Source organism: Lutzomyia longipalpis, chromosome 3 (genome assembly GCF_024334085.1).
Source record: "Lutzomyia longipalpis isolate SR_M1_2022 chromosome 3, ASM2433408v1".
NCBI classification, from domain to species: Eukaryota; Metazoa; Arthropoda; class Insecta; order Diptera; family Psychodidae; genus Lutzomyia; species Lutzomyia longipalpis.
In genome coordinates this window covers 20,254,646-20,265,747 of record NC_074709.1, presented here as the reverse complement: position 1 = coordinate 20,265,747, position 11,102 = coordinate 20,254,646, and the positions used below count along the sequence as shown (strand labels likewise).

General features: G+C 42.0%; 2 protein-coding genes across 3 annotated transcripts; both read right to left on the bottom strand.

Annotated features, from left to right (window-relative positions):
* Nucleotides 1-42: 42 nt before the first annotated feature.
* On the bottom strand, nucleotides 43-10,530 carry LOC129792546 (sodium leak channel NALCN). The gene is made up of 5 exons (XM_055831674.1): nucleotides 9,948-10,530; nucleotides 9,532-9,660; nucleotides 8,466-9,203; nucleotides 4,246-4,624; nucleotides 43-4,171 (listed from the first exon to the last, which is right to left on the bottom strand). The coding sequence occupies exons 1-5, from the start codon at nucleotides 10,457-10,459 to the stop codon at nucleotides 695-697; spliced, it is 5,235 nt and encodes a 1,744-aa protein (XP_055687649.1). The 5' UTR covers nucleotides 10,460-10,530; the 3' UTR covers nucleotides 43-694.
* Nucleotides 5,814-8,425, bottom strand: LOC129792547 (uncharacterized). 2 transcript variants are annotated; one of them, XM_055831676.1, is made up of 2 exons: nucleotides 6,340-8,425; nucleotides 5,814-6,271 (listed from the first exon to the last, which is right to left on the bottom strand). In XM_055831676.1, exon 1 carries the CDS (start codon nucleotides 7,696-7,698, stop codon nucleotides 6,343-6,345), a length of 1,356 nt encoding a protein of 451 aa, XP_055687651.1. In that variant the 5' UTR covers nucleotides 7,699-8,425; the 3' UTR covers nucleotides 5,814-6,271; nucleotides 6,340-6,342. The 2 variants fall into 2 exon arrangements, with proteins under 2 accessions (XP_055687651.1, XP_055687650.1); XM_055831675.1 differs by having other exon boundaries at nucleotides 5,814-7,704; nucleotides 7,787-8,425.
* Nucleotides 10,531-11,102: the final 572 nt, after the last annotated feature.

Below are 11,102 nucleotides of genomic sequence, written 5' to 3'. Positions count from 1 at the left end.
ACTCCATTCGTAAGAAAAACGCGCAAATAGAGGTTAGAAACGATTTTTTGCAGAAGAAAATGTGAAAAGTTTGCAAAAGAAGCTCCACAAAGTGAATTTTATTCTAGTAAACACAGAATTTATTCTCTTAACATTGAATACAGATGAATTTGTTAACATTTTTCTATCTTGTGCAGTGAATTTGTGTTAATTTTGGCCGTTAAGGCTATGCCCGTGTCCACTACTTGGAAAATAAAGGAATTAAAGGTAAGTGGGGTAATTTTTCTTACAATTTTCCTTCCACCATCACAAAGTTTTATAGATTAAAAATAATTCATAAAGATTAAGATAAACACAAATTAAAGAAACTAATCTTTCTAAGTTAGGTACGCAATAATACAGATAAGAACGTACAGATATTGTAGTTATATTTTCCTAATTTTTAATCGATCATTTACCTATTTCTTGGAATTAATAAAAACAACAATCAAACATAAAATACAACATACTCCAACATTAAACAGCCCTGTGAAAACACCATACTTCACAAGATAAAATCAATTTTTGATCAATTAACGAAAGTTTTTTCCAAGATGGCGGTAAAAATTAATCTCCTTACTAATTTATACGCATTACTATGTTTCGTAATAGCTACATGCCGCCATTTTTTTTTCACATAAATCGTCAAGATCCTCCTAATTAAACATAAAACATCCTACTCTTCTTCATCGCTACTCATAGCACAAGTAACTTGCTCCTGGAACCATCCTTGGACTTCGTAAATAAGATTAGTTTGATTAATGGATCCCACAATTTGTGTCTGATTGTGCGAAAATTCATTCAAGAGCGGCAAATTGTTCTTGGTAGTTGCCTGTGGACGCGGGGTTTTCTTCTTGCTATTGGCAAAACGTTCCTTCTCATTGCGTGCCTGTGGATCCGATAGTGTTGGCGCTAGAAACTTCCTTCCACTTGCACTTCCCGTGGAATCAGAACGATTGAGAACATTTTGAGATTTCTTCCGTAGCCGTAGTGCTTCAGCATCCTTCACTTCCTGCTCAATATCTTGTGGTTCTTTGGGGAGTTTATCTTCGGTTGAATCGGATTTGGGGACTTCATTTGTTGCTCTGAGACCGGCAATGAGGGAATTCTGTTGTTTTGCAATGTTCTGAGATCGTATTTTCTTGAGACATCCTTCCAGCCAAGTTCTAATGGTCTGCTTAGCAACTTCTTCCTCTATAATGTACTCAAATTCCTCTCGTGCCAGTAATTCCTCCAGTTGCAGAGCCTTCCTGATGTCAACAGATCTGTATGATAGCATATTGATTACATCATGGAAGGTAACATCCTCGCCATTGTGCAGCTTATCCAATTCGTAGCACATGTACTTGAAGAGAAGACGATCTTTCTGTGGATCACACTCGAGGCGTCCTTTGAGGAGTCTCAAAATGAACTTAACACGTCGTACTGGAATAACTCCTCGCTGATGAATATCAACGACGTTCCATGTATTCTGGAAGTTACGAATATCAGCGTATGAGAGCAAGGCGTCTTCCTCATTTGAATAGAACAAGGAAAAGTTCTCCATAATAATAGCCACTAAGAGGTTAAGGACAATGTACGTTATGATGACGTAGAAGGTGCAGAAATAGATGAGACTTGCTGTAAAGTTTCCACAGTCAGTTTCCCAGTAATTTCCAGATGGTGTGCAGTAAGGTGGTTGTACCATGCAGTCGTGCATGATTTTGTTCCAATCTTCTCCAGTTACAATCCTAAACAGCATTGCAACGCCCGTTACTGGAGATCCAAAGTTTGCACGTCTCCCGATGCCTTCGCCGTATTTAACCGTCCCAAAGAGGATTGTTCCAGCAAGGGCGTAGAAGAATACCAGGAGAAACATACCGAAGATGATGAAGAAGGACTTGCAAACTGACACACCAACAGTCAGCATCAACATCTTTAGGGTTGTATGCTTTCCAGTAATGGTGAAGAAACGCAGGATGACCACCATAAATCCTAGGAAGTACGACAGAGGACTCCGAAGGATGATCTGAAGGAAAATCCAGACGACTCCAGCAACAGTGACGAGAAGATCGTAGCGATTCCTACGACTCTGCCAATAGCCACGAGGTGTAAAGGCAATATTCTTCATCACCACCTCGAGGACAAAGACAAAATTAAGGAGTGTACTGACGATTACAAGGCGTTCCGTATGAACCTCATTCATTATCCATGTGATTGACAAGAGCATACTGTTGACGAGGACTACAATAGCAATGCATCTCTTAAAGATTATATGCTGCGTGATGTCGTAGACAAAAGCTCGGACTTTGCGCCCATCGGGCCTAGGTGGAAGATGCAGAGGTTGCGCAATTTTTAGTCGTTTCTTCAGATCGCACCATCTTCTCTGATCAACCGTAAGCAGAGCAGTTCCCTTATTTTCTGAATAGTTTGCAATAACAACACCCACGAACAATGTTAGGCCAATCATGCATCCTAAGAAAATGTAAATGTGAATGTAGATTGCATGAACAGGTCCAACTGCCTTGATCAGGACATCCCTAACATCGAGCCAGCCTTTGAAGGAGAGAACTTCAAAAAGTGCCAACATAGCATCGCCGATATTGTCAAAATTGAAACGTCGAGGATTTGCCCAGACACGTGGAACCAGCATTGATGGGTAGGATTCATTAACACCAAGCGTGAGCTTCATCTTTGTAACGAAAACTCGTCTCATGAAGACTCCAACGCAGTCCTCTCGCTTTAAAATTGTCGGATCATTGCACCGGGCAAGCCTTCCTCCATACAGTTGAACGCCATAGCTTGCGAAGACAAACATAAGAAGAATGAGGAGTGTTGATACCAAAAGAATCTCCTTGAAACCCCTACACAGTTCGTACACGACTTTCCGCATATGCGGCACAAGGGTGAAAATTCTCAAAGGACGAACACATCTGAGGATCATGAGGAGTTGTGCTACAGAATTACTTGGCACTTGCTTTGGCATCCAACAAAGGAAAGTCGTGGAGACAACATAGATGAAAACATCAAGAGCAGACGCCACGTCTTTTATGTAGGCTTTTGGTGTGAAGAATAAACCATCAGCGAGGATCTTCAGAGCCAATTCCAAACTCATAAAGATCACAAAAACATACTCAGCAACCTGAAGAGCTGGATGCTCCATAATACGGTAGGTGGGAGTTTCAAACATCATTGAAATGCAAGACAGGGTTGTTACGAAGATCATCACCCAGTCGAGATAGGTAACTAAGCCCAGGAAATTGTGAAGACTTTTGTACTGAACTTTTCGCTCCTTTCCCGTTAATGGATCCTTGAGTCGTGCATCGTAGCGACCGTGGACGATTTTACGACAAAACTTCCTGAAGCGGCTTTCTCTTGGAACAATGAAGAGCGGTGTGTCGAAAAAGGGATGATTCTCCCTCAGATCTTCCTCTCGCTGATTTCGACGCATCTCTGCTTGCTGCCTCTTCGCCTGAAGGAGTTTAATATCAAGATCATGAGGCCGAGCACGGGATGAAGTCACCCTGGATGCTGCTCCAATATCACCATTTTCCATTAGATGTTCATAAGTCTGCTTCAATTTGATCGAACCACTCCGAACACTTCGACGGATTGATCTAGACCCAAATTTCTTCTGATCCATCCTCCACTGCTTAGGGTGTGTTACAGTGCCCTGAGATTTCAATCCAGATTTGGCACCAACAACTGGCAGTATGGCTGAATCTCCCAACATTAATCTCTGATTGTTGGAGTCATTGATAATGTGCGTAATAGCCAATTTTCTCAAGCTGCTTCCAACTGATCGAACTTTCGGGGTACAGTACATAATCCTCACGGGTTTGCGCTTCTTGAAGACAATATTGGACTCCCAGTACTCCGAAGTTGGTTGCTTCATGATTCCCTCAACTAAAGATGGATCGTCTGATTCTAATTCAGTTACAAAGTGCTTCATAAACGATTCCCTCACTTTGGGAAGAGTAAAATCATTCGGGATTTTGTGCAGGATTGTCATTTGTGGAGAGTCTGGGAATTTTTCGAAAACTCTCAATCTAAATGGAAGTGTCTCCTTGATCTCAGCACTTTGTTCCCGGAACTTTAGTTGCTTTAACTTCTTGATATCTTCATCCAACTCCAAATTGTCCAAGATGACTGCGACGAAAAGTGAGAGCACAATCTACAAAAGAGATATTGCATTAACATGAGTAGACTCAATGAAGTCTTCACTTTGTTCCTAGAACTTAGTCTTACCAGCGTGACGAAGAGATGATAAAGGATAAAGTACATGGCAACGAGGGGTGTGAGGGTTTTGCTGGTGCGTATCATAGTTTCATCCATAACTTCCACCCAAGCTTCCTGCGTGAGAATCTGGAACATAGACATGAAAGCTTCGGGAAAGCTTTCGAACTTTGTAAAGTCACACAGGAAGCAAAAGAGCTGCATCGAAATGCTGGAGCTGATTATAAGTAAGCACATTGTGAAGATGATCAATGAGCCGAGTTTCTTTCCTGGTCCAAAAATCTTATAAACGAATCCTTCGAGCATTGGTGAAGCCTTAATGAGTCTAACAACACGCAGGACTTGGAAGTACGTCAATCCGGAGAGGTAGAGTCCAGGAATTATGTGAAGGGTTTGTAAGATCCCTCTTACATTCCAAGCGGCAAGGACGTGTCGACACACCTCCTGTCGCAGTCACTGCCATCACAACACTGACTGTCCCGACAAGGTTGGCGATCGATGTCCCGTTAATCCGCTCATGCCTTACTGTTAATCTTACATTCGGCCACTCCTGACTTCAGGAGCTGCCCTCAGCGACCTTGACGTCATTCGTCACGTTAGATTATCGCTCTACATTCGCTCTAATTACCTCCCTGAACTTCTCTTGCTTCGTACAATTTCTGACTCACTTTGATCTTTCCTGCTCGTCTTATCTTCCTCTATTCTCATGAATTCTGTTCTTGTACTAATCCTCTTGCCCTCTTCTGACTGCGCTCTAACTCTCATTCTTCGCCCTTAACCGGATTTTCTATTCACCTGTCTTCTGAATAATTACTCCGTTTTATCTGATCGTCGTTGCTCCTGCATCATATAACTCGACTTACTCTCAGTACTCTAACCAATACTGACTACTTCTAATCCGTTCCGTTTATTGATACCTGTCTCAATGCCGTTTCTCAACCCCTCGGCCACTCCTGACATAAGATGCTATGTTGCTATGACGCTCATTCCTAGATTCTGCTTCAACTGACTCTCAATCTTCTCTTATTTCCCTCTTCATCGGCTTCGACTTACTCTGGACACGTCTTGAACTAAACCAAGGGTGTTCCAGAGTGGCTCTCATTCACATACTTCACTTCGACTAACTCTCAATCTTCCTTGTTCTCTCTTCATTGATTTCGACTTCTTCTGCACACGTCTTGAACTTAACCAAGGGTGTTCCAGATTGACGCTCATCAGGCTCTGCTTCAACCAACTCTCAATCTTCTCTCTTCATTGCCTTCTACTTCATCTGGACACGTCTTGAACTTAACCAAGGGTGTTTCAGATTGACGCTCATCAGGCTCTGCTTCAACCAACTCTCAATCTTCTCTCTTCCTTGCCTTCTACTTCATCTGGACACGTCTTGAACTGAACCAAGGGTGTTCCAGCATGAAGCTTTCTCGCAATATCTACTTCAACCAACTCTCATTTTCTTTTGCTTCTCTCTTCCTTGCCTTCTACTTCATCTGGACACGTCTTGAACTGAACCAAGGGTGTTCCAGCATGAAGCTTTCTCGCAATCTCTGCTTCAACCAACTCTCATTTCTTTTGCTTCTCTCTTATTGACTTCGACTTCTTCTGGACACGTCTTGAAATTAACCAAGGGTGTTCCAGCATGAAGCTTTCTCGCAATCTCTACTTTGCCTAACTCTAATTTTTCCTCGCTTGCATTTCTCTAGTGACTTCAACTTTCTTGACACGTCTCGGACTCAACCAAGGGTGTTTCAGCATGAAGTTCTCTATTCTTCCCTTCTTCATTCAACTCAATTTTTTTTTTTTATTACTTCCTTCTTCGCTTGACTTAAACATTCAACGTCCCTATGCGAACCCCCATTCTAAGACTTCCCTACAATTCTCAGATAAAAAAACTTACTTTCAGATTCTTTACAACAATCCTGCTTTGTCATTCACCTGTGTCAACATATCATTTTGTACTCACCCTATAGAACCTCTGATACACTCCCTTATTATGTTCACCCATTTCCTGAGTTAAACACTAAATATTCCCTCTCACTTCCTGTAATATAAAAAGATTGTTTTCTCTCCACCAATCTATTTGCACGTTGCTTAATTTATTTTTCTAACAATTCAAATTGTCTTCTCGTTTGCATCCTTCCGGACATCCTCTATCTGCAACGTTTTGCCTTGCCTGACGACTCGTATGTCTTCCTTTCCCAAAATATCAAGGCCGACAATCACTGGAATGTTTTGAGCTTCATCTGGAACGACATGGACGGTTGTTTGCCTTCGCACCTCGTCAATCGTAACCCATACTTCCGTTTGCCCCACGGTCTGGCATTGTCCTGCGAATCCTCTCAGCGTTGTCGTTCTCGATTTAATCTCCACCCCCAGAGCTTCTACATCAGATTTCCTCATTGTGGTGCAATCGCTCCCTTGATCAATGTAAGCCCAGAGCTTTTTCTCGTTAATTTTCACCTCCTTGTAGTTCGGATTTTCTTTTTCCTCAACTTCAATTATTCTCATGTTACCCTTATGGATCATCTTTGAGTCTGTCTCATTTTTGCCACAGAATCTTGCTATGTGACCTTTCTCGTTGCATTTGAAGCACGTGATTTCTGCCTTCATGTCTCGTTGTTTGTTTTCTCTTTCATGGCATTCTCTGGCTGTCTGACCAACTTTCCCGCAATTGTAGCAAGATACTTTCTGCACCTGATTCCCATCCTGGCTCTCTTGTTCAGGCCGTGCATCGTTTTTTTCTCCCTTTTCTTTCCCCCCTGATTCGCCAATTCCGTGTTTTCTCATGGCTCTACGAATATCCTCAGCATCTTTGATTTTCTGGAGCAATTCCTGTGGGGAGTCGTAGTTAGCTCCGGCCACCATACCGATCAATTTCTCATCTCCCAGTCCTGCTATAATGTACTTTGCGATCGTCGCATCATCCAGCTTTATCTTTTTCCCTTTCTGTCTCATTTCAAAGAAGTACTCGGTTACGGTTTCATCTCGCTTTCTCTTTCTCCCTTGAATCTCTTTAATTATCCTCCCTACATTAATCTTCTCCGGAAAAGCTTTCATCAGTTCCCGCTTGAATTCATCCCACGTTTTCGTCTTTGTGGTTGAATGCCACTTCTTTGCGGCTCCTTTGAGCCGAATTGACGCATACAGCAGAACTTGTTGATCGGTCCATTCATAGATCTCCCGCATGGATTCTAGATTCTCAATCCACTCTTCTGTGGTTGTCTCATCTTCCCCAGGTCGGAACGCCGGGATCAAATCTTTAATTTCCCCACCAGCCAGTCGGAATGTTCCCACTTCCCTTGAACTTGATGAAGATGTACTCCGTTTGAGCGCTTCATTCTCCTTTTCCAATTCACGGATCTTTTGCCTGTAGTGTTTAATCACTTCTCCCTGTTCATCTCCTCCCATTGCTTCTTCATCGTACTCCCGGAGCTCTCTTTCCTCCAAATCGATTCCTCTTTCATCCATTCTAACCTAAAATTTCCATTCCAATTTATCTCCCAAATTCCTCGAATAATTCGGATGAATTTTTTAATTTTTTTTTCTGTGTACTTACTTTCCTCTCTGATTTAACTTTACTTCCTTTATAATTCTCACCTTTTACTGCTATTTTAGTTAATCACTCGCGTTCCGCTTTTGTTTTCTTTCATGTATTCCACAATAACAACAATCATTTGACATTTCACTCTGCGATACCGACTCATCCCGAACTCACCCGAGTGAATTCGCGCAATTCCCGTTTCCCGATACCACCTCTCGAATCATTCTTCATGGCATGCATTCTCAAGATAATTCTTTAATTTATTTTCCTCTTAGCTATTTATTTTTTATTTTAAATCTTTTGACATCACATTTTCCTTTAATCTCTAGTAAATATAAAACCCACCGCTTAATTGCCGATAAACAAAAAATCTCATTCCTTTTTACCATTTTCCCGTTTCCCGCTCCTACTTTCCGCTCTTTGCGCCATTTTATTCATTCCGCGCTTTTCTCTCTATTTTCTAATCGCCTACCTTATCCTTTATGGCTGCATCATCTTTGAACTCCTTCCACTTCCTTCTGCAGCAGAGTCGCATCCCACTTCTGAAATGTAAGATCCCTCTTACATTCCAAGCGGCAAGGACGTGTCGACACACCTCCTGTCGCAGTCACTGCCATCACAACACTGACTGTCCCGACAAGGTTGGCGATCGATGTCCCGTTAATCCGCTCATGCCTTACTGTTAATCTTACAGGTTGTTCCAATTGCAAGAAGTAGTTCAAATTTGTGGATGGAATGCTTGAAGTATCCTCTCCAGCCGAGGCAGTAGATTTTGAAAAGCGTCTCCAAATCCAAGAAGAATGTGAAAGCAACCTCGATGTAGTAGTAGCTCTCGTAGAAAACTTGACGTGGTCGTCCATCATGCTTAAAGTGCATCGAGGCTGTTACAATCCCATTCGCTAGGATCACGGTCATAACTAGGAGTCGAAAATATGGAGATCGTAGAACAGCATGACATGTCTCCGGTGCCAGTCCTCCATGTTTGTTTTCATCTATCGTTACAAGTTTCCATCCTGTATCATCTCCTGATAGGATCTGCGATGCCGTACTGTTCTGAATTTGTCCCCTCACACCCCACATTTGCTGAAATTGTACACGGATTTCATTGAAAGTCTCCGTAATGACAGCAATGAAAACGTTCTTCACAAGCCAAGCTAAGAAGAAGATCATTGTGCTGAAGTAGAAGGCAGCTCGCCATGCTGGGAGAGAGTCAATTGCTCGGTACATTATGAATACCCAGCCTTCTTGCGATGCAGCCTGATACACTGTAAAGATGCTCGTTGCGATATCTTCGAAGCCATTGAAACCCTGAACGTAGCTTGAAAGGAAGTCCATCTTCATGCACTTCATTCCATCAGGACATTGGTATCCTGAATCTTCATCAGTGGAGCAGAAGGTGTCTGGGATGGCCAAAGAGTTGATTGTTAAGGTGCTAGAAGAGGCAAATACACATTAAATAATAAATTGAGAAAATACTGTAGCAGGATCTAAGGACCTAGACATAGGATTTAGAAATTCAGGTACTAAGTCTGGTTTTTCTTAAACCTGAGCTTCTTAAGGCCAGGCCTAATTTTTTAATGTAGAGCTTAATTTATCCTAGGCCTTAAGTTTTTTAAGCAAGACCAAAGTTTCTTAAGCCGAAACTTGGTCCTAAAAAATTTAAAACTGGCCTCAAAACTTAAACATGGCGTAAGAAACAGATTAACACAACTACGCAAGTATATGATTCTATTTTAAAGTTCAAGATTTGCTTAACTTACTCCATTTCCGTTGTATTAAGAACGCAATGGTTCTTAAGTTCGCCGAAAAATTGCACCCCCAACAGCCCATAGAGAGACATGAAGAACAGGAAGAAGAGGGTTACGTTGTAGATTTGCTGACTAGACCGCCTGAAAATAAAATTAAAAAAGGTTTTAGTTACAAATTGTTTCAGTTTTCCTGATTTATTCGTTGCAGTCTTGATTTGTGGAAAGTCTTGACGTTAGTTTCATCAGTTGCAATCGTTCTCCATGAAAGTCGCCATTGCAGTTAATTAAAGTTAATTATATATAACTAAAAATCCAATAATTTTCAGTTAGTTTATTACAGTTCAGTTAGTTATGGTTGTCGGTTAGTAAAGTAAGTTTCATCCGTTCTTCCTAGACATGTTTTAGCATCAAAATGAGCAGAAACTTACTTGAAAATTTGGTTGATACGACTCTTCGGCATGGAAAACTTCAGGAAAACTCTCAGAAAGCGAATCATTATGAGTGGTCGTGGTGCACGCATAATGGACAGATAGGAGAACCCTGGAACTATTCCCAGGATCTCAAATATCTGCAAACTTATAGACATCCAGAGAAAGATGACCATTGTTGCGTCAAATTGGCACCAGTGGTCCTTGAGGTAGGGCACCTCACCCTTGTACACACCCCGGATGTGCATCTTTGCAATCATCTCCGATGTAAAGAGGAACGTGACGATGGTGTCGCACACGAAGGTGATGTACTGCAACGGGGGGTACCTCTCGAAGGTCTTGGGGGTGTTTAGGGAGACGGAAGTCAGGGAAACTAGGGCACAGAGACGCATCAACCGTCTCACCCATAGTTTATTAATCCACTCAATGTCTGCACTTTCGTTTAACGACTCTTCGGGTCCGTAGTCCGCAAGGATTGGTTCGCCTTTGAGACTTTGCTTCCTACCCAGCATTTTACACTGATTTTCTAGAATTTTCCCACCACCATTGTGTAGTCGATGAGAAATTTTCACTGTCACTGACAGAATCGATGGAAAATGGAAAAATGGCCGCGATTGCCATGGAGAAGCATCCCCTGGCACGTCGCTTCATCCCCTCATCATCATCCATGTGCGTCGACATGAGTTTGCATGCCGCTGTAGACCTCTTTTTACCGCCAATTTTCTCATTGTTTTTCCAAAGAAGGACGCCATCTTGAACGCCCACTAAGCGTCCTTTGATGCCCAAGAATCTTAATTTAAACTTTTTGGCGCCATTTTGTTCATGTTTAACAGTTAAATTTTCAATTGTAATTTGCCTTTTTGGAGTGAGCACGTGGAAAATGAGGGGAAATGTTTAGTCAACACTGCCCCATTCCACTCTCCAAAAGCCGGTTGAATGTAAACAAATACCCTATGGGGTATTTTCCGTGTATTTAATGGGAAATCCCACACAAAGAATGTTTTCCTAGGTCACCTAGGTGACTATTGGGCCATTTATTATTTATTTACAGCGAATGATGTGCAAATAATTGGCAAGTTTTGTGCAAAAGTGGTGCAAAACGCAAGGGCGTGTGTGCGCCAACTCCCTGAGAAAGAAATTTTCCGACTCATTGGG